The following is a 20,471-nucleotide window of genomic DNA, read 5'->3' as shown; positions in this document are numbered from 1 at the left end:
TCAAAATCTCAGCGTTGGTATTAGGCTGGATATATTTGTAAACCTTTTTATTTTATTTTTTTTTACCCCTGATTGAAGGGGGTTTTGCTCCTTGATTGAAGACCATGAAAGCAAGGACTAGGTTGACATTTCTTTTGACAGTCTGGGGAGAGACATTTGTTCTGGGTCTCCTTCACTTGGCCATCAGCATTGAATAATTGGAATCTGTGGAACCTGATGATGCAGAATTTGTTTTCTTTAACAAGGAAAGAATCTGTAGAGAAATAGAATTGCAGAGTTGAATTACAGAAGCTTAAGTCCACAAACATTTATTGGCTCCCTGCCACATGCAGGACATCGTATCCAATACGTCAGCAGGACAAAGGAGACCTAAGAGCCACTGTGTCAGCTTTCGGTCCAGCAGAGGAATGAGAGACGAACCGATGACACCGTGTGCGGCAGTGGAAGGTGGGAGTGCCATAAGGACTGGGAAAAGGGGGGGACCTCTGCAGGGGAGCAGTTAAGGAAATCATGAAGAAAGTGGCGTTTGAGGTGAATCATCCAGGATGAGCAGAATTTCAACAAGGTGTTCAAACTTTACTGAGCCCATATGTGCCTGGTGTTTATAAGTGGGAATGAAAAACCATGGGAGGGGGAGGATCAAACCTGTCCAGATGAACAGTGAATAGTCCCATTTGATTAGAAATCAGGAATGTGGGGTGCCTGGGTGGCTCAGTGGGTTGAGCGTCCCGACTTTGGCTCAGGTCATGATCTCGCGGTCTGTGAGTTCGAGCCCCGCGTCGGGCTCTGTGCTGACAGCTCAGAGCCTGGAGCCTGTTTCGGATTCTGTGTCTCCCTCTCTCTGACCCTCCCCCGTTCATGCTCTGTCCCAAAAATAAATAAACATTAAAAAAAAAAAAAAAGAAATCAGGAATGTGTAGGAATAAGATGGAAGGGGAGGCTTTGGAGAGCCATGGACGCCAGGATGAAGCGTTCTACATTAAAAAAAAAAAAAAAAGCCAAAGTAGTTTGTGTTTTTTTCATCAGCTGCATTTTAGAAACATTGCTGTTTCATAATACATGCAGAAGAATCCATTAAGACCCTGTTCTGATTAGTTGGTCAGTGCTGATTGAAAGGAAGAACATGGGTGTGAGAAAAAAATTATGGAAGTAAAATCTTTTGTGATTGAATAACATTGAATGCATGTATCAGGAGTAAAAGATTCCCAAGGTTTCATGTCTAGGTGGCTAGAAAATAGAAATACTTCAGAGTTGAAACAGGGAGAAAATGTTTTAGCTTTGGACCTATTATGATTTAGGCGTGGATAAGAAATCTAGGTATATAGATGTCCAGCAGTTACTTTTTTTTTCTTCTTAGTTTATTTGAGTAAGAGCATATGTGTGTGCGAGTTGGGGAGGGGGCAAAGAGATAGGGAGAGAGAGAATCCCAAGCAGGCTTTGTGCTGTCAGGCTGTCGGCTGGGGCTCGAACTTATAAACCATAAGACCATGACCTGAGCCAAAGTCAAGAACCAGACCCTTGACTGACTGAGCCACCCAGGCGCCCTGTAGCAGTTACTTCTTATTTGTTCAGCACCTTCCAATGTTCTGGGCACTGTTGAGGGTGATGGGGAAACAGTGGTGAACAAAGTGGAATATGTATTCAACATCCGTCTGTGAATGAATTTGTAGGTCGGTGGTTATAGAAGGGGAAATGCAGAGACAGATGAAGATACCAGGGGGCGCTGGTGGGACGAGGGTGGCCTGGACTTGGTGGCAATGGAGAGGAGAGGCACGTGTGCCTAGGTCAACAATAGATTTGAGAGAGGGGACGAGTGGGACTTTGCAGTTGGATTGGCTAGGAGGCGTGAGAGGGTAAACAGTGGTGCCTGTGAGGAAGGCCGTACCTAGACTGAGTTCAGGACAAAAGTTCACTTAGAAACACACACCTGGGAGTCCTTATCATTGAGTGGATGAATGCAATATATTGGAGGGAGACTCCATTTGTGGGGGGCAAGAGGAAGCTGCCTGATTACTCAGGGAAGTAGACCAAGATAAGGCCCAGAGAACGAGAATCTTCAAAGGACCAGACATTTGGCTCAGGTTGTCAGACTTGGAGAAGAGCATAAGTCTTGGTCGTGAGTGGGAATGCCTGCAGTCATAAATACTAGAAGCCAAGGCTGTGAAGGCTTTGAAATTTTAGCTGGAGAATGAAAAGACAAAGGGCACCCTGCAGATCGGACAGGCTGTGGAGGGTCTGCGGTGGGGGGAAGGGAGACCCCTCGCCTGCCATTTGTACATTTCTAAGCTCTAAAAATATGGCCAGGGCACACGGATGCATTGGAGGAATTATCTGGCTTGTCCCTGCCACACTCCCATCCCTGGAGCCCCCCTAGCTCAGGATATTTTTCTAAATGTCTGTTTTCGTTTCTATAAATGGAAGGCTTCTCCCAATCCCTGCTATTAACCTGTCAGCTCCACTCTTCTGCCTCAAGAGGTTCATTCCCTTCTCCCTCCTCTTTATGTTGCCGTTAACGTTTGAACAGTAACTTATTTTCAAAGAAGTGGAGTTTCATCCTGCTTGGTCTGAATTAGGGGATCCCATTGTCCTCATTTCTTATCTCTTCTATGGTCCCATTTTATTACTGCCAGCCTCTTCTGCTCAGAAGAGGTGGTAGTGAACTCCAGGAGCTAACAGAACTACCCCTCCTGTGCACCCTTCCTACTCTATCTGAAGCCAATGTGATGCCCGAGGAATCTGTTTATACAAGAAATAGTTCAGAGCTTCCTTTCTGTCTCTGAGCGTCCTATGTTTTGCCATCAAAATACCTGGAGAAGGGGTGCCTGGGTGGCTCAGTCCATTAAGTGTCCATCTGACCTCAGCTCAGGTCATGGACTCATCGTTCGTGGGTTCGAGCCCCGCATCTGGCTGTACGCCCACAGCTCAGAGCCTGGAGCCTGCTTCGGATTCTGTGTCTCCCTCTCTCCCTGCCCCTCCCCTGCTTGTGTGCCCTCTCTCTCTCTCTCTCTCAAAAATAAACATTAAAAAAAAAAAAATACCTGGAGATGATGAGCACTGGGTGATGTATGGAATTGCTGCATCACTATATTGTACACTGGGAACTAATATAACACTGTATGTTAACTATACTGGAATTAAAATAAGAAGAAGAACCTGGAGAATCCCTGCCCTAAAAATGTTTTGTTTCCTCCCCAAAGACCTCTCTTGTGTCTCCTTCATTCAACTTATATTTACTGCTTCTCTGAGAAAATCTGGCTGCAGACTTGCAGGGAGGGGCACAGCAGTGAGTAGGGACAGTGGTCTTCAGTGTTTGGTGAGGAGCTGCCCGACATCAGGGGACATGCCGGGAGTGGGAAGCTTCCCAGTCCCATTGCCTCCCAGCTCCCACAGCCCACATCCCAGGAGAGCCCAGCAGTCAGCATGTCACTCTGAGACATGCCCTTTGGTCTACAATTCACCTTCCGTCTTTCTGTCCTGACCCAGAAACTGTTGTGAGGCCTAGGGAAAAGTTCTCGTGTTGATACCCTACGTACACTTCTGCCTGCCTGTGACCACACATATGCACACACACACACCTATATTTGAGATTTTGGATGCTCCTGGCTGGATTCTCTTCCTTCTAAGGCCCCATCCCTCATCTCTGCCAATCTAAGAAACTTTTCTTCCTGAAACAATGTCCACAGGTATGTTTCTATAATACTTCACATGTTGCTCTCAGTTTGGGGCAGTTTAAGAGAAAGCAGATGTGTGGGGGAGAGGTGGGGGGACTTGGTGGGGATTTACACATCCTGATGGAACAGCTCTGGCCTAAGGCTGGCTGGGCTGGAAGGTAAGTAAACAAGTTTAAAGCCAGGGGCATAATGAGGGCGGGGGAGCAGGGTGCAGGTGCTGTGAAGTCAGACTATAGCACCTGTGTGAGCTCCCTGAACCCAGCCCTAAGGTAAGTTCACAGAGAAGGATCTAAGAACCAAAGTGGAGGGACCTTAGGGCTTATGCAATCCACTTCCGCTTGATGGGAGTCCCTGCAGCAGCCTGCTTGATGTTTGTTGGGATATTTGCCTTGGGTCAAAGAACAGGTGGTTGTGGTTGAGCCTGCTACTCGTGAGAGTAAGTGGGCTTTGGAGTCTGACAGACTGGGCCTCCTTCCTGCAGCCACCCTTAGTAGCTTTGTGACTCTGGGGAAGTCAGTTAATTGCCCTCCAAAGCCCTTTTTAACCTGTCTGTAAAATTACATCCTGCCTCACAGGGCTGTTGGGAGGTTAGAGGAGGAAATGCACGTGAAGGGCCTTCCACAGAATTCACAGAGCAAAGGCTTAGCTCCCTGTATGCCCACTGGTGGGTGCAGTAACAGCTCACCCCCATGAACAAGGGAGAAATGGGGATTGGGAACGTGAGACTCAAGTCCGCAGCCTTCAGAGGGACAGGGCTGGACACAAGAGGCCTGCTGACCTGCTTTCTTGCCACAGAGCATTCTAGAATTAAGCCCTAAAGAAAAGTGGAAGAATGGGATCGTGAAGCCAGCCAAGGCCTGGGCCCGCTCAAAGGTCTTGGACCCTCCTGACAAGCTTCTCTCCTACGCCTCCCTTCCTCCCCTCCCCAGTGCACAAAATCCCCTACCCTCAATCTTCCAAGACTCTCACTTGATGCTTTTAAACTGTTTTCTTTATTTAGACAGAAAAGACCAACTCTTTAAAAGTAAAATGCAATAAATAAATAAGTTAAGCATAGAGAAGTGTCTGAAACGGACTCCCCAGTCTCCCCTTACCACTCCCTCCCCCCACCCATTTCTTTCCCCTAAAACCTCTTTCTAAAGAAAATGATCAGGTAATAAACCCCTGTCACCCTCCCCACACCCCTCCTCCCAAACACCCAATTACCCCCAAAGCAAAGGGAGAAATCAAGAGAGAGAAAAAATCCAAGGGAAACATTGTCTAAACTCCCAGAAAGAGAGGTGGCAGCATCCGGGCCGGGCCGGGCTGGATAACGCACGGTGGTAGTGGTATTTACAGGGAGGGACCAGCAGAGACTGTAAACATTCTTAGGGGTTCGCGGGAAGTCTTTTCCTCGTGAAAGGAGGAGGGTCTCTGTGGCTGACTGGTGGAGAGGCAGCCCTCAGGGCTCCCCCACACCCTCCTTAGAGGGGCCCATGGGGGAGGCAGTGAGTTTTAGGGCCGGGGGCCCAGGGTCCAGGGTCTAGGGATATTCTACCTCTAGCTGAGGGTGGCAGGGAGTGTGAGAACCAGCTTCTGAGAAACCCCTAAGGTGGGGAAGAGGCTGGGGCAAAGGTGAGGTGGGGAGCTTGTGGGAGGCCCCCGCTGCCCTCCCGGGGCCGCAGGCCCGCTGGTGGGGGACGCAAGTGCGAAAGCTGGGCCCAGAAGGTCACCACAGGAGCCCCAGCAGAAGGCAGATCCCCCGGAGCCTTCGAGCCTGTCCCTTGGTCCCTCACAAAGGCCAAAAGGGCACCTGGGAGGAAACAGGCCCTTCAGGAGGGGCGGGGTGCTGGGATGGGCCGGTGTCCTGCTCCCCCAGGGCTATGAAGCAGCTTTTGCCCCAGAGCCCCATGGAGGCCCTGGGCAGGTGTGCAGAGAGGGCTGGGGCCAGTCGTGGGGAGCGGGGTGTGGTGCCCCTTCCTCTGGTGTCTCCAGACCTGCGAAGGAAGGAGACGTGGGTGAAGCTGCGGGGAAGACAGAGCTAGTGCACTGCAGGCCTTGCAGGGGAAGAGGTAGCTGGGCTGGCCGACGCAGTACAGGATGGGGCCACCTGGGGCAGGTCATCGGGAAGGCTTCAGTCCAAACGGAGCCCCCCAGCTGTTGGACAAGGGGAAGGGACTGAGGAGACAGGAGGGAGAGGGCCCAGGATACAAGAAACCAAAGGACATTCAGAAGGAGATATTCACACAGCCCATGAGAGAAAGGCTGGAAGACATGGCGACAGGGACTGGAGGGGACAAAGCAAAGGAGTGAGACAACAGGCAGGCAGGCAGAGACAGCTAAGAGAAAGGAGGAGAAGGGGCAGCAGACAGACACCTGGAGAAAGAGCAAGGCGGCCAGGTGAGGGCCTGGGGCTGGGCTTGGGGCTGCAGACTTGAGGGCTAAGACCCCCCCCAGCCCCTGGAGAGCACTCTCATTCCTTTCCAGAAAGGGACAAAGAAAGCGAGAGAGAAATGCACAGAACACAGACCACAGTCACCAACCACTGTTGACCAAGCACATCCCGCGAGCTGCCCCCGGCCCTGACCCTGGGCTGAAGGGCGCTTTCCCTCCACGGCCCCCTCCCCAAATAACAAACAATCGGCTCCAAAGACAACACGCTCGTTCCATGCAACTTACAGGGGCCCGGAGCAGGGGTCCGGGGATGGGGGCTTCGGCCGACAATGGACACGGGCCCTGGGCTGGGGGGCCCCCAGGGTGGGGGGAGTTAAGCAGCCAGGATTGGGGGGAAAGGGGGAGAAACAGAAAATGTGGGTATTGTTCTTGGGTTGTGTTTTTTCAGGGGTTTGGCCCAAAGGAAATAAAACACAAAAGTCACCAAAGTTCACAGCTCTGAGGCCATGAGGCTGTGGGGTGGTGATGGGCAGTGCGGGGAAGGGGACCCATTCAGTAAAATTCAGGCAGTCCGGCATTCTATTTGGCCTCCTCCACCTGAACTGAAGCTGCTCCTGGGAGGCCTGAAGCTTGGACTCCCCCCAGTCTGTTCTGTGAACTCTCCACTGTCCCATGGATCTGTATTACGTAAGAATCCAGAGTCTATACTACCTGGAGTCCAGGGCACCGAAGGTCTGATGTCCCCACCTCTCAGGAGAATGCATATCCCAGGAGCCATGATTCTAGGACCCTCCAGTATCCTCAGCCAGCCCCCTTGCCCCCCCACCCAACTCTACTCCCCTAATTCTATTCTGATCCAAAGGAAAACGAGAGAGAGACGCACGAACACATGGACACTGACCAGACAAACGAGACCAGATACTGAGGAAGATCTGGGGAGTAGACAAAGATATAGACAGACTTGGCTCCCTCTGGGGTCACAGTGTGTGTGTGTGTGTGTGTGTGTGTGTGTGTAAGAGAGAGAGAGATAGAGAGAGAGAATAACTCAGGTGGTTGAAACACAGTAGTGGAGGGAGTGATACCAGATCCCTGCTTCAAGTGCCCAGCATCAGGGGCGGGGGGGGAGTGGGCATCCCTGAGGCTGAGGGAATAGGGGGTGGGGCAGTCCGAGTGAGGGCCCTGGCTTCAGTGTGCGGGAGCTGGAGAGGTCACAGGATGGGAGCAGGACCCACCTGGGGGCCCTCAGTAGGGCCTGTTGGCATCCTTAGGCCGCTTTAGCTGGACTTTGAGGCGCTTCATGCCAATCTGGAAACCGTTCATGGCCTGGATGGCAGCCTGAGCGCTGGCCGGATTGTCGAAACTCACAAAGCCTGAGGTGAGAGGGGCATAAGGCCCGGCCCAAGCTCACCTCACTCGCCTGTGCTTAGGGCCAGAACCTGCTCTTTGGTTCCCAGGCACCACCCTACTTCCTCCAGGGATCCCTGATGCCTGGAGAGCTGCCTGGCACATGGTAGGCATTCGATAGGTAGCTGCTGATCGATGGGTTGAGTGAATGAATGCAGTTCAGCCAGTCACATGCACTAGGACAGTCTTTCTGGCACTCTTTGAAGGGCAGCCCCTGCCTTAGCCTGGATAACTCTGAACCTGCCTTTTGCAAACACCCCTTTTGGCCCTATGTGACCCCTCAAGCAAGGAGGACAAAGCCCTTTCTCCCCTGAAGCAACCTTTCAAAGACTCGAAGGCAAAAAACTCCACTTGCTGAGCCTCTTCCAGACCTCATGGAGCATGAACGTGACCAGTGCTCAAGGAGAAAGGGCGAAGCTGTGGCATTTGGAGGACGGGCTGAGCCCGGACAGCAGCTGGTATGGGATGTCACGGGCGTAAGGAATGGTTCTTTCCAACTCTGGGACAATCTGGGTTTCAAAGTTTGGGCCCACCGCGACCCTAAACGTCTTCCAACGTCTCAGACCTTGTCCTCATCTGGAGTGTGGCCAACACGTGCCGTATTTCAGGTTTGGGATCATCCTATTCTTACCAAAACACTTGCTCTGGTTGGTAGCCCGGTCAACAAAGACTTTGGCTGAGATGACATGGCCAAAGGGGACAAACATCTGGAGGATCTCTGAGTCCGTGAACTCCTGGGGCAGGTGGTAGATGAAGATGTTGCAGCCGTCAGGGCCTAGGTGGCAGCAGCAGAGACAGAGGAAGAGCTTGGTGACTGGCCCCAGGGAAAGCAGGCCCCGAAGGACCCTCCAGTCCCAGCCCCCTGCATACGTGCGGTGCCAGACACCTCATCCCCACTCGCTTTCTTCCCACACGAGGGGACAGAGCCAGGCTTGGAGCAGGCAACAGGGAGTCCCCAGCCCAGGACAAGGGCACTTTCCATCCCTGAAGGCTGGCAGCCGGGGGGACCCCCCCAGGCCGCACCTTCCCTTTGCTGCTGCTGCTGCTGCTGCTGTTGCTGCTGCTGCTGGGGAGGAGGGGGGGGCTGCTGGGCGACCAGGGCGGGAGGCTGTGGGAACGCGGGCGCAACCAGGCTGTAGGCTGCTGGGTAGGCTGCTGGGGTAGGAAAACAGACAGAGCTAATGGGGGTCCCGGGATCCCCCTGGCCTCCAGTGCGCTCTGGCCACCCCATCTCCCTCCCCGATAGCCCAGGCCAGTGAGGTCGACAGGGCCGAGAGGAGGCAGGAAAGGGGCTGCCTGTGACTCTGGGTGCCCTGCCCCTAAAGGTGGGACCCGTGGTCGGGAAGCCTGAAGGGGTGGCTGGCAAGTCGCCTCAAAGCCCAGCCCCCATCCCGCTTGGTCCCTCCTGTCAGGGGCCCGGGGCTCCTCACCTGTGTAGTGCTGCATCCCCGCGTAGGCCTGCTGCAGGGGGTCCACGGGGGCCGCGGGGCTCTGGGCTGGGGAGGGTGGCACCCACTGTGAGGGTGGGGCGGGGTGCAGAGCACGGGGGGGGGGGGGGGGGGGGGGGGGGGGGGGGGGGGGGGGGGGGGGGGGGGGGGGGGGGGGGGGGGCGGCGGGGGGGGGGCACAGCAGTGGGGGATGGCCACGGGCCGGGTGTGACAGGAGAGCGCGCCAACACACAGAGCCTGGAGTCTGTGACTGGCTGTGCAACCCTGGCCGAAGCCTCAGCTTCTCTGGCTGGCAACAGAAGGGAGCATCCCGGCCCAGGGAGACAGAGCAGGACAAAGCACCCTCTAACCCAGAGGCCTGAGGCCGGAAGGTGTGTCACAGCTGTCTGCCGGCAGGGGGAGTGGCGGCTTGGATGGTTGCTGGGGAGAGGGGTGGGCAGGCGGAGACCCCCACCTGGGTAGGGGTGAACCCCGTTGGGATACAGAGCATCGGGGGCAGGCTGCCCGGTGGGCTGGGTGGGCACCGGGCTGTAGCCGTTGACACCCAGGGCAGCAGGGATCGCAGAGACGGGCGTGGCGGCCATGGCAGGAGGGGTGCTGGTTCCTGGGGGAGGAGGGAGCGCCAGAGCAGAGCAGAGATGCAGACACACACACACACACACACACACACACAAATGCAGAGAACCAGTCAGCAAGTCTGAGGGCAGAAGGGAGGAAGCATGGCCTCCCCCCCCCCCCCCGAGCAGTACCCTGTGTCCCACCCCCCACAGTCCCCCACACCATGTGGTAGTTCATCTGACTCGTCCCATTCACACCAGCCCAGCCTGCCTTGCCTGGGCCTTACCTGAGGATGGGGTGATGGGGGTGGCGATGAGGCCATTGGCATTGATGGCAGCCATGTGCTGCATCTGCACGGCAGCCATGGTGGCCATGGGGCTGAGGTAGGCACTGTGAGCCGCTACCAGGGCTGCCTGCTGCTGCATCAGCTGGGGGGTGGGGAAGAGAGGACAGCGGGGCTGGGTCCCCTGTGCCTGGCCTGGCTCCCCTCCCAACCCTGGGCCTTGACACGGGGAGGATGGGGGTGGGTCCCGGAGGCCAGGAAGAGCTGGGGACAGGCTGTGCCCAGCACCAGGGGTCAGTGCTCACGGCCTGGGTGTAGGCGCTGTAGGCTCCAAACTGCAGGGCGATGGGGCTGAACATGCCCAGCTGGGTGGCCACCTGCTGCATTCGGCGGAGACCTCGCTCCTTCTCCGTGTCAGCAAACTTCACCACCAGGCTGGACGAGGCACCCTGGGCATGGGCCGCACGTGTGGTCAGAGGGACAGGGTTGGGGTCTTTCCTTTCAGAGCCCTCAGGACCCAGCCTCAGTTCCACCCATGAAGGCTTGGCCTCTTTGGGAGAGCAGCCATCACTGTGCCTCCGGCAAAGGCGGAGATTTTAATCCCACTCTCCCCCTGTGCCAGGGTGTGCCAGACACTAGAAAAAGTTGAGGAACTTGAAGGCATGTGCTTGAAAAGGGAAAGGCTGACTAGAATCCAAAGGGCATCCCTGGCCTCTCCGTGAGGCATCTGGGCCAGAAGTTATCCCCAGGGTGGATCAACCACAACAAATGTTTAATCTCAGGCTGGTCGTGCCTGTAGCTGCCACAGCCCCCCACCGTGACTCCTACTCCCGCACCCCAGTCCTCGTGGTGTGCTCAGAGGATGAAGCCTCACATTTTAATACCACCCTGCACTAAATAAAAACCCAACCCAAGAACATTTGCAAGAACTGTTGTAGAATCTCAGAATCTGGAATGCAGTGCTCTCTCCAGTGTTGCATCGTCTGGACCAAGTTCCTGCTAAAGCCTCGCCCTGCCTCTGCCGAGGAAGCTTTGGAGTCAGCTAGTTCCATTTGAGATGTGTGCTCTGCTGGAGAGCCCTCCACAGGTGCCTTGGGTTGACCCTCTGCTAATGTGCAGAGGGCACGCGGGGCCTCTAAGCAAGTGTTCAGATGCCCAGCCGGTGGGGATGAGGGTACGGGAAGGTGGGAGAAGAGACAGGAGATGGAGAGGCGGAGCGGTGGAGGAGGCCAGAGAGGACGGCAAGGCTAGGAGGTAAGGGACAGGGCTAGGGGTCACAGTGGGAAGATGCCATCTGAAATGTGAATGTAAGTGGGGGTGCTCACTGGCAGGGTCCGGCTGCTGTGAAGGGTGTTGATGGCTGCTTGGGCCTCCGCGTGGGTCTGGAACTTCACAAAGGCGCAGCCTACAGGATTCAAGAGCAATGAGGAAAAGGGCGAGTGCCCACCCTCACGGGTCCCCACCATCCCCGTTGCCCCGGGGGAGTCGATGGGGGAGGGGCAGGAAGGCCAGAGGGCCCAGTTGGGGAAGGGGTAGCGACTGGGTACCTTTGCTGGTGCCATCTGGCCCCCGGAGCACAGTGCACTCGTCTATGGTCCCAAAAGGCTCGAACATCTTTCTGACGTCCTCATCTGTCTGCTGCTTCCCTAGCATCCCCACAAAGAGCTTCCGGTCTTCTGGGGGGGTAGGGCACAGGAGGAGGGGCATGTTCAGGGCCTCCTGGCTACTTCCGCTTGGGACAGGTAGACATCCTGCCCTTTCATGAACTTCAGCAGCTCCCTGGAGCTGCAGAGGCTCCCCTCACCATGGAACTAATGCTTCTAGCGTGTGACACTGGTGATGTCTGGGGCAATGGGGCCCAGTTCCACTGAGCGCTCAGCCGGGTTCTGAAGGACTTGTACTTTTCCCCAGGCTTCGGTTTTGGCATCTCGACAGTGGGCTGGATCACATCCCCTCTGGCCACACTGCCTCCAGTCCCCACCGTGACTGGGAACCCTTTGGAATTCTCAAATTTTCTTCCTCCAGAGAGGCTGTCCCTCAGCTTCTCCAAGCCCCGGGGCCTGCAGGTTGGCGGGGAACGACTGAATCCAAAGTCTAAAGGTCCAGAACCTACCTCCTCGGCTCTCGCTGTCGGCTGGCTTGACCTGGATCGGCCTGTTCATCTAAAAGGGGAGAAGAGAAGGCAACTGCTGGGGACCCGCTCGGAGCTCCCCCCCCACACCCCCAAGAGCCCTCCCCAGGCCAGGACCTGCAGAGAGGCTAGAGGGAGTAAACCCCAGGCCCTAAATTGCTGATGGGAAGAAAGGGATGGGCCTAATCTTGTTTAGGATTAGGACCTGAGCGGATTAGAGGCAGTGGAAGGCGAGGATGTAGAGGAGGCTGCTCCTGGGGCTGGCTCCAGGCTCCGGCGAGGCCTCAGGTGACACGGCCAGGGATAAGTGATGCTCTCTTTGGGGGGAGAATGGAACTGCCCATAGGACCTGGGTTCGGAGTCAGAGCCCAACCAAAGGGCTATTCAGCAAGAGCTGCCTCGATTTTACAAAGTAGGAGCCACAGAGGCCACTCCATCAAGCAGCCCCGAAGAAGACAAGACCGAGGGACACCCCACAGATGCCCCGACTTCCTTCTGACCCCTAGAGGTGTGTCTGCCTCTCTTTCTGCCCCCCTACACCCCTTGACCCCAGGGAGAAGGCACTCGGGCAGCACAAAGGGAGCAGATGCCCAGTCTCCGTGGCAACGGGAGAATGCGCGCCATGGCAACCGCCCACTCAGCCTGATTTATCCCTCCCGTCGCCCTGGCGACCGTGGTGACGTCATCACTTCTGCTGCTCCACACACCCGGAGAAGGAGCGTGTGTGTGGGGGGGGGTGGGAACAGGGTGTGCTGGGGGTGGAAGATTCAGTGGGGGCTGGGAGGTGGGGGAGGGGCCAGGACAAGCTTCCTGATCTGTGTGCCCAGCAGGCTCTGCTGGGGCCACACTGTCCCTTCCCCTGCCTTCCTCCTCTAGATCAAATCCTTGGTGTCTCCCGGCTGAGAGGGCTCTGAAGGAGGAACTGCTGTCCCGTGCTTGTATAAGACCCTCCCTGTACTCTGAAGTCCTCCAGAGCTCTGCCTTCTCACTCCCTTTGTTCAGTCTCCCGTGGAAAAGCAGACACCCCCCAGTTCCACTCTCCATGTTCTTTTCTGGTGAGAGGACTTAGCAATGACTCCTGCAGGTTGACTTCCTTAACTAGGGTGGGAAGCACCTTCAGAACTGGAGGGAGGGGAAGGACTCAGTGTTTTCATGTCTGAAAATACTTTGCTATTGCGGACTAGGACCATCGGGGCCACACCTGTCACCCCACCCCGCTCATCCGATGGTGGGGCAGTCCTAGCTCCAGCGACCAAAAATAAATATTAACAAAAGAAACCATTTATCTACATTCTCGGGGGGCTACAGGTATCTGCAGGAAAGGCATTGGCCTGGGGCTCAGGACTGGCCCCACCACTCACTAGCTGGGTGACCTTGGATAAGTCACTTTTCTCCTCAAGGCCTCAATTTCCTCATCTGTAAAACAGTGGGGGCAGATCCGGTGGTGGTGAGTCAGGTTCCCCTCCGCTCTAATGTTCTAGCCTTTTGGAGATCTTGTGTGCCTCACACAAAGAAGGGCAGGATTGATCGTTGCCTCCTGCCCCTTCTCACCCTGGACCCTCTTCCCCAGCATCAGGTCATCCCAGACAGCCTGACTGGACTCTGCTGGTGAGGTATCCCCAGCCCTGGATCCAATCTAAGTCCCACCTCAGCTGACACTCCTGCCCTGCCCTACCCCCATTTATGGATCTGAGAGCAGCTGGTTGGGGGAGGTGGGTCACGGTCCCCCCAAATCCTCCAGCCAATCTGCCCCCAGCTTTATCCTCCAGCAATCTGGGATTATCCCATCGAGAGACTCAATCTCTTCAGGAGTGTGTGTGTGTGTGTGTGCGCGCGCGTGTGACAGAGAGGTGTGTGTGTGGGGGTGTCAGATGCTCAGGGCTCTCAGTCATGTACCCTCCCCCTCGCTGTGCTCCTCGGCACCAGCCACCCCCCTACAGAAGAGGTAGAATCCTAACCAGGGTGCTTTCACAGCATCAGGGAATTCTTTCCTTGACACTAACCCCTTCCCAAAAGCCCCTGAAGATTTGCTGTTCCAGTTGGGAGGGGGGCTGAGACCCAGAGAGAAAGGATGCCATTCCCTTGCTGCACAGGCTCCCAGGCACAAAAATAGCACCTCAATAAATATCAGCTGATATGGATTCACACAAAGACACACGCAAGCGCACAGGCCACAGCACAGACCACACTGAATGGAAGGGTCCCCTCACTCCCTCACAGGCAGCTGCCCCATGCCCAGCCTCTCCTTCTTGGCCTGGCACTTCCTGTGGGAAGCTTGCTCTTTGTTAGCTCAGCTCGGGCACACCTGCCCCCTCCCTTGAGTCCAGCTGGGCCCTGTTTACCTGGCAACCAGGAGCCGGGTGCCTCTCTTCCCTAGCCACCGCCAGCCAGGTGATAAACCCTCCCAAGGGCCTCCCAAAGAAGAAGAAGCTATTTATACTTCAAGTATCACTCAGGCCCCCCACCAGCTTGGTCACTCATAAGACCCTCATCCTCATCCCCAGTAGCAAAGACCCCACTTCCAGGAAGAGCTCATTATTTCCAGCAAATCTGATTCTCCCGAGGGCACAGGCCTGCTGCTCTACCATCCCTGGCTCCAGACTTCCTTCCTCCAAGTGTCCAGGACTGCACACGGGTCCTCTCCATGGGGGCAGAGTCCACTGGCCCCACAATGAGCCGACAGTGAGGGCCCATGTCTCCAGAGTGGGATTTGGGCCCAAGCAAAGGCGGTAGGGCAGGCTAGGCAGGAAGAGTCCCTCCCCAGGAGGCCACACCCTGCTGGCAGGAGGAATCCAGGGGCTTCTGGCAGAGCCCCTCCTGGGAATACTCAGGGGAGAGAAAAGGAAATGGGGCTTGACAGCCACAGGCCCAGCCTCCATTCTTCCTCTCTGCAGCTTAAGCATCACCCTAATATGGTGGCACCTTCCAGATTCTGGGGTGACAAAGATGAGGAGAAAGGAGAAAGAGCTAAATGCTCCCAGTAAAAGAGAGCCTGTACTGGGGTGCCTGGCTGGCTCAGTCAGTGGGGCACACAACTCTTGATCTTGGGGTTGTGAGTTCAAGCCCCGCGCTGGGTGTAGAGATTACTTAAAAATAAAATCTCTTAAAAAAAAAAACAGAAAGAGCCCATATTAGGAGGGTGTAGAGGTTAGACAGCAGGAAGAACTTCCCACAGAGCTGGCACACTATACACACTTGTGTGCACACACATGCACAAACAACACTGCCAGGACGGCAGGTGGCAGAGAAAAGACCTGGGGGGGGTACAAAGGGGTAGGCAGAGCCTGGTCACAGACATCTGCTCCCCTAGACTGCCCTGATCTGCTCCCCCGCGCCCCCAGAATGTGGGGCCCTATAGAGGACAGAATCCCCCATTTCCTATTAGATAAGGCTCTGTCGGGACAACCTGGATTCTGTCCCCTGAGGCAAGGGCCAAAGTGGAGGCCTCAGTGTCACCTGAGAGCTCACACAGGGGCAGGGCTAGACAATCATTAACCAGTCGCTCTTCTCCCTTACCTCCCACCCTGGGCCTATTTTTTCTGGAAGGGGAGGTGGCGCCTTTCTACACCCTGGGCAGCTGGAGCCCTGCCTGAGCACACAGGCAGCTGGAGGGGGCAGACCCATGACAGGTGCCCCGGCTGGCACAGAAGGCCCTGGGGGCTTATGTCCACCCCCAGGCCATCCCTGTCACCAAGTCCGCACTCTAGGCTCCCTTCTTCTCTCTGCCTTCTCCCTGACCCCTTCTGGTTCCCGTGGTGGGGGGCTCCGAGAGCAAGACAACAGAAAGAGCCGGAGACACGGTGACAGAGATGAAAACTACTGATCTGTCAGGGTGTCCACAGAGAAAAGGAAGGAAAGGAAAGTTGAGATGTGACGTGATGGAAACCAGGCTGCCCGGGGACGTGTGTACCTACACCCACACACCCAGCCTGGCAGGGCGCACACACGTGCACGCACACCCACACCCGTGGGATCCCTGGATCCCAAGCCTTCTCACACACTCGCCCAGGTCCTTGATTCCATGGGCAATGGTTGTCCTGGCTGCCTGGTCACCAGCTAGGATGAGGCGGCGGGCTGAAAGCCGGCTTGGCTGCAAGATTTGCTCTCCTGTGCATTCAAGGGTTGAGGGCCACGGGGAGGGGGGCGCACAGACCTACTGAAGGTTTGAAGTTGGGAGTGGTTGAAACAGTTCTAACTTTCCTGGATGCCCCCACCCTCTTTGCCCATCTGTCTATTTCCCTCCAGGAAGAGATGGGGAATCAGCCTTTTTCTCCATTTCCCACATGGGGGAAGGGGCAGAGGCTGCGACACGTGTGTCTCCAGCACCCAGGTTGTGCTCAGCAAATGTTTGCGGAGGGTAGGGGTGGGGTTAGCTCTCAGTACTACATCCTGAGCTCACAGGGCGGAAGACAGCGGAAGCGGACAGATAGCAGCATGGAATGGTATATCCTTCCCCCCCCAGGTGCATGACTGGGGACAGCCCAAGATTCTCCATCCCTGCCAGCCCAGGCCTGGGGCAATCTGCAAGCCTGTCTCAGAAGAAGAGAAAAAGAGCTCTGACCTTGCAGGAGAGAGTCAATGGCTGTGGGCAGGCACCCCTGCTACCCTGGGCACACTTTGGGCATCGTCCGCAATGAGGTCTGCCCCTGCCCCTGCTTGACCCCCAGCCCGGGGCCCACCGGGGCCCTACTCCACTCTAATGCCCGAGGCTCTTCCTAGGAGACATGGGGGAGTCTGTTAGAGTTCAGAAGCCAGCACAGACAAAGATGGAAGTCCAGCAGACACCAGCTGCCCCTGCAGAGCCACAAGAGTGCCTGGGTGCCTCCTGCTCATTTTGCTGCACACTTGGTGGTCAAAGTCTATCCCCACTTCCCAACCTGCTCTTGGGGCAACACTTAGAGAGAGTTCAGCTGGTTGGGAAGTGGGGACAGGGCTGCATCTCCTCCTTACAAAGGTCGCATTTGCTCTGCTAATTGCTGTCTGTCTTCTCTCCAGGTAGAAAAATGCATGCATCTTCAGCAATAAAGAGGGGTGTTAGAAGGAGAGGGGTGCTTCCTGGTGTTGAGAGGAGGTAGAAAATGAGCTCCATGTCTCAGGAAGGTGGTGAGCCCCCTGTCCCTTCTAGGGCCCTTCTCAGCCCCCTGGCCCTGCAAATACGGGACTCACCCCTGGAAGCGTCTTCTGTTCGTGCAGGGCGCTCTGGGCCTTCAGGGCTGAATCGCGGGCACAGTATGTCAGGAAGGCACATCCTGAGGAGGGGCAGGGGCAAAGAGACCGGGTGGGGGTGAGTCCCTGGTCTCCTCTCCCTAAAAGTCTCCCCGCACCGTGAGACTAAGGACTGGGAGGCTTGTCTCTTCTTTCCACCTTCTGCCTGCGGGAGTGGGGACCTGTCTGAGGGCCCAGACATTTCACCCCAGGGAGTCTCGGGGCAGAACCCCAGAGCCTGGGAGGTTTATATGGTGGTGATATCCGGAGAGGGGGCTTGGTGTTGGGGTAGAAGGAGAATGTGCTGGCCAGACAAGTGCGCAATGTGTTCCTCTCTTCCTTACAGCTGGCCTATTTTCCCCTTCTCCTTCGCCTCCACCTCCCTCCATCTTGGTCCCTATCACCCCTCTCCTCTCCATTTTCCCAATTCCTCATCTCTCTCCAACTCTGAGGGAGGCAGGTGGAGGGTGGAGAGTGAGATAGAGGAGAAGAAAAGGGGAGAGCAGTTCCCTACAAGTCTCTAGGCCGGTGGAGGGGGAGAGAGTGGCCCCCACCCCTACACCCACCCCCAGTGCCTGGAGCTCTCTAAGTCCTGACCGGGGCCTGACCCTGCTTAGTGAGAGTGCACAGCCCTGGACAGGCCAGAGGAGTGCCTCTTGGCCCAGCGCTCTTAACTTCCTGCCCCCATACTTCCCAGATCTGTACCAGTCTCTGTCCATCATACCCTGCTTCTCAGGTCCCTTTCTTGGGTCCTGGAGCTGCCCTGCCCAGTCCCTGTCCACTCTTACTACGTTGACCCCCACCCCAATAATGTCTGAGGTCACTAACATTCGCAGCCACGTGTGCACGCATACACGCAGACACACACACACACACACACACACACACACGCGCGTGCGCGCGCGCACTCACGCGCGCACTTGCTGGGTTCCTTATTTCCCAAACCAGATCTCTTGGTCCTTCATCCTTCTTTGAGTTCATCCACACCACCACCACCACCACCACCACCCCCACCCCTCCACCCACCCCCCATCTCTAGGATCCACATCTCTGCATCCCCCTCCACAACTCTTCCCCCAAAGAGGTCCTCCTCGGGCCTGCATCTGAGTCCCTGCTCACCCTGGCTGTTCTTTTCCAGCCCTTCCAGCGACTCCTTAGCCCCTGAACTCTTTCCTTCCACATTCGTCTTTTCCAGCCACTCAGGCCCTCCAGGCTGGCTTCCCCTCCTCCCAGCCTCCCCTCCCACCCCTGACACCTCTCCAGCCTGGCCTGACCCCTCACCCTTGTGCAGCCCGGTGTACTTGTCCTTGATGACAGTCAGCTCGAAGATCCGACCAAACTGTTCGAAGATGGGCTTCAGGTCCTTTTCCTCCAGATGCCTCGGGATCTGCCCCACAAACAGCTTGATGGCATCCGGCTCCTTCATTGGGGCGGCCCAGGAGAAGGGGCCGAAGGGATCAGGGAGAGGCCCAAAGGCCAAGGGGAGCTGCCCAGCAAGGAGGCAAGTGGTGGGGGCCGGGGCCCAGCCGGAGCTGGCTTTCCCTTTGGCCCCCAACCACAGTGCTGAGCAGAGGGGCAGGTCTTCACACAAAGGAGGCCCAGGGAGTTGAGGGCTAGGGGTCAGGGGTCTAGGCAGACACTGTCATGCCACCAGGGGGCATAGCCCAGACAAATGACCTCCCTCCCAGAGATCTGGCAGATATCCCAGGATGAGGGTCAGTGTGCTCAGAACCTGGAGGATCAGGGTGGTATCAGGGGCGCTGGGGACTGGGGGCTAAGAGCTGGAGGGGGAAAGGGCCTGCAGAGGGTGATGGAGAAGGAGGCTTAGGGGGGAGGGGCCTGGTAGGTTGCCAGCAGCTTCAGGGGTGGGGGCACTCCTGATGTGGGGCAGGTGGAGCTCTCGTTGGCTTTCCCGGGAGGACACCTCCCCTGTGGCTGATCCTTCTGCTGGGTCCGAAGATCCCTGATGCCAGATGCTGGATCTCTGATGGCGGCAGGGCTCCGGGGGTCCCTTTTGCCCTGCCGCCCCCCTTCAGCTCCTCCCCTCAGCCCCCCCTCCCACCCCCACCCTGGTCCCCGGGCCTGGGCTGCTGCCGGCTGCTCCCGCTGCTGGGGCTGCCTGCTTTCCCGGTCACCTGGGTCCCGGAGCTCTGCTCTCCGGCCGCGCTCTCCTCAACAAAAACCTCCCCCCTCCACACCCCCCTCCCCACTCCCACCTCCTTTCCCCTGACATCAGTGATGTCAGTCTCAGGGGTGGAATACAAATTCTCTACCCTGGAGAGGGACGCACAATCCAGACAAGAGCCACGCCCTCTTTCTATCTCCTTCCTCTCTGACTCCCTTCCCGCCCCCAGAAGAGCAGCTGGTCCTGTTGATAATAACCCTTCCCCCATCTTACTCCCCAATCACGAGTTGGGCAAGACACTAAGATGGAGAATTTATAGAGGAGCCCTAAGGTGGGGTCCATTGTTCCGGGGGCTGGAGCTGTCCCCGGTGCTGGAGGCGAAGACCCAGGAGAGGGGCGCAGTGGGGAGGAGGAGAGGGAAGCCGGCATCTGGGGATACCGAGTGTGGGGATCCAAGGAAAGAATCCAGGGAACCGAAAATGGCTTGGGAACAGTTGGGCAGGTTGGGGGTGGGGGAAGGAGGGAGGTGTAGATGGGGTGGGAAGCAGGTCTCAGAGACTGAAGGAAAGGGCAGAAGGGCACCCAGAGAGGAAAGATGGAAAGGGGGGTGGGGAAGGGGAGAGCCAGGGTGAAATGAGCGCAAAGAGAGAACTGTGCAATTTCCAGAAAAGGATCCAAGAAAACCTATGTCTTGCTGGCATTTGCCAACGCCCCCTTCTCTCCCTCTTGGTGGTTTGTGTGTTTAAGTGCGTGGGCAGGGAGGCGGCAGTGGTGACCACTTGGAGAGCTATTGCTTGGAAGCTCCTTGAAGACCAGGACACCGTTTAATTCAGCATTTTACTGTTTGGTGTCTAGCACAGTGTGTGGCTCATACCTAGTTGCTTAACGGTTATTTCTCGAGTAAACAGTTGATGCAAAGCACCTCTGGTAAAACGAGATTCCTGATTCCTTTAGGGGGAAGAACCACAGCTGGCAGCTCCCCTGGAGGGCCGAAGAAACCCAATTTCTCCTCCCTTTGCCTCCTTCTCCCAGTTAGGTTCCTTGAGTGGGACTCTCAAAGTGAGTCCAGTAGCAAAAACGGGCGGGGGCAGCACACTTGTGGGCCATTACTCTCTTAACAACTATTCTATGGGTGATCTGTTTGCCCCATAATCTCCAGGGAGCTTAACCTCTCCATGCACTGGGGCCACTCGTAGCACCACTAGGTGCAGGGAGTACCTGCTGACATGGACTCTTCTGGACAGGGCAGCCCTTGCCTGCAGCTCTTGTGCAA

At 56.4% G+C, this 20,471-nt stretch overlaps 1 protein-coding gene across 3 annotated transcripts; it reads right to left on the bottom strand.

The window, feature by feature from the left end:
• Positions 1-93: 93 nt before the first annotated feature.
• On the bottom strand, positions 94-18,858 carry CELF3 (CUGBP Elav-like family member 3). Of its 3 annotated transcripts, XM_049616283.1 has the most exons (13): positions 18,355-18,858; positions 17,035-17,117; positions 11,851-11,899; positions 11,285-11,413; positions 11,063-11,142; positions 10,043-10,186; positions 9,741-9,882; positions 9,351-9,500; positions 8,879-8,944; positions 8,472-8,603; positions 8,080-8,223; positions 7,277-7,414; positions 4,640-5,647 (listed from the first exon to the last, which is right to left on the bottom strand). In XM_049616283.1, the coding sequence occupies exons 1-12, from the start codon at positions 18,497-18,499 to the stop codon at positions 7,287-7,289; spliced, it is 1,392 nt and encodes a 463-aa protein (XP_049472240.1). In that variant the 5' UTR covers positions 18,500-18,858; the 3' UTR covers positions 4,640-5,647; positions 7,277-7,286. The 3 variants fall into 3 exon arrangements, with proteins under 3 accessions (XP_049472239.1, XP_049472240.1, XP_049472238.1); XM_049616282.1 differs by lacking the exons at positions 4,640-5,647; positions 17,035-17,117; positions 18,355-18,858 and adding exons at positions 94-253; positions 12,074-12,489; XM_049616281.1 differs by lacking the exons at positions 17,035-17,117; positions 18,355-18,858 and adding an exon at positions 12,074-12,489.
• Between the last annotated feature and the right edge of the window lie 1,613 nt (positions 18,859-20,471).

The sequence above is a fragment of the Panthera uncia genome (genome assembly GCF_023721935.1).
Source record: "Panthera uncia isolate 11264 chromosome C1 unlocalized genomic scaffold, Puncia_PCG_1.0 HiC_scaffold_4, whole genome shotgun sequence".
Classification (NCBI taxonomy): Eukaryota; Metazoa; Chordata; class Mammalia; order Carnivora; family Felidae; genus Panthera; species Panthera uncia.
Note: the sequence above shows the minus strand (reverse complement) of the source record. Positions and strands in the feature narration are given on the sequence as shown.

What these genes read in the sequence shown, in the direction of transcription:
- CELF3 (XM_049616283.1), bottom strand. Translation starts at nt 18,499, where the DNA reads ATGAAGGAGCCGGATGCCATCAAGCTGTTTGTGGGGCAGATCCCGAGG. An exon ending in GCCAGATGGCACCAGCAAAG is followed by an intron (nt 11,143 to 11,284) that starts GTACCCAGTCGC and finishes TGAATCCTGTAG; the next exon opens with GCTGCGCCTTTGTGAAGTTC. An exon ending in ACAGCGCCTACACCCAGGCC is followed by an intron (nt 9,883 to 10,042) that starts GTGAGCACTGAC and finishes CCCACCCCCCAG; the next exon opens with CTGATGCAGCAGCAGGCAGC.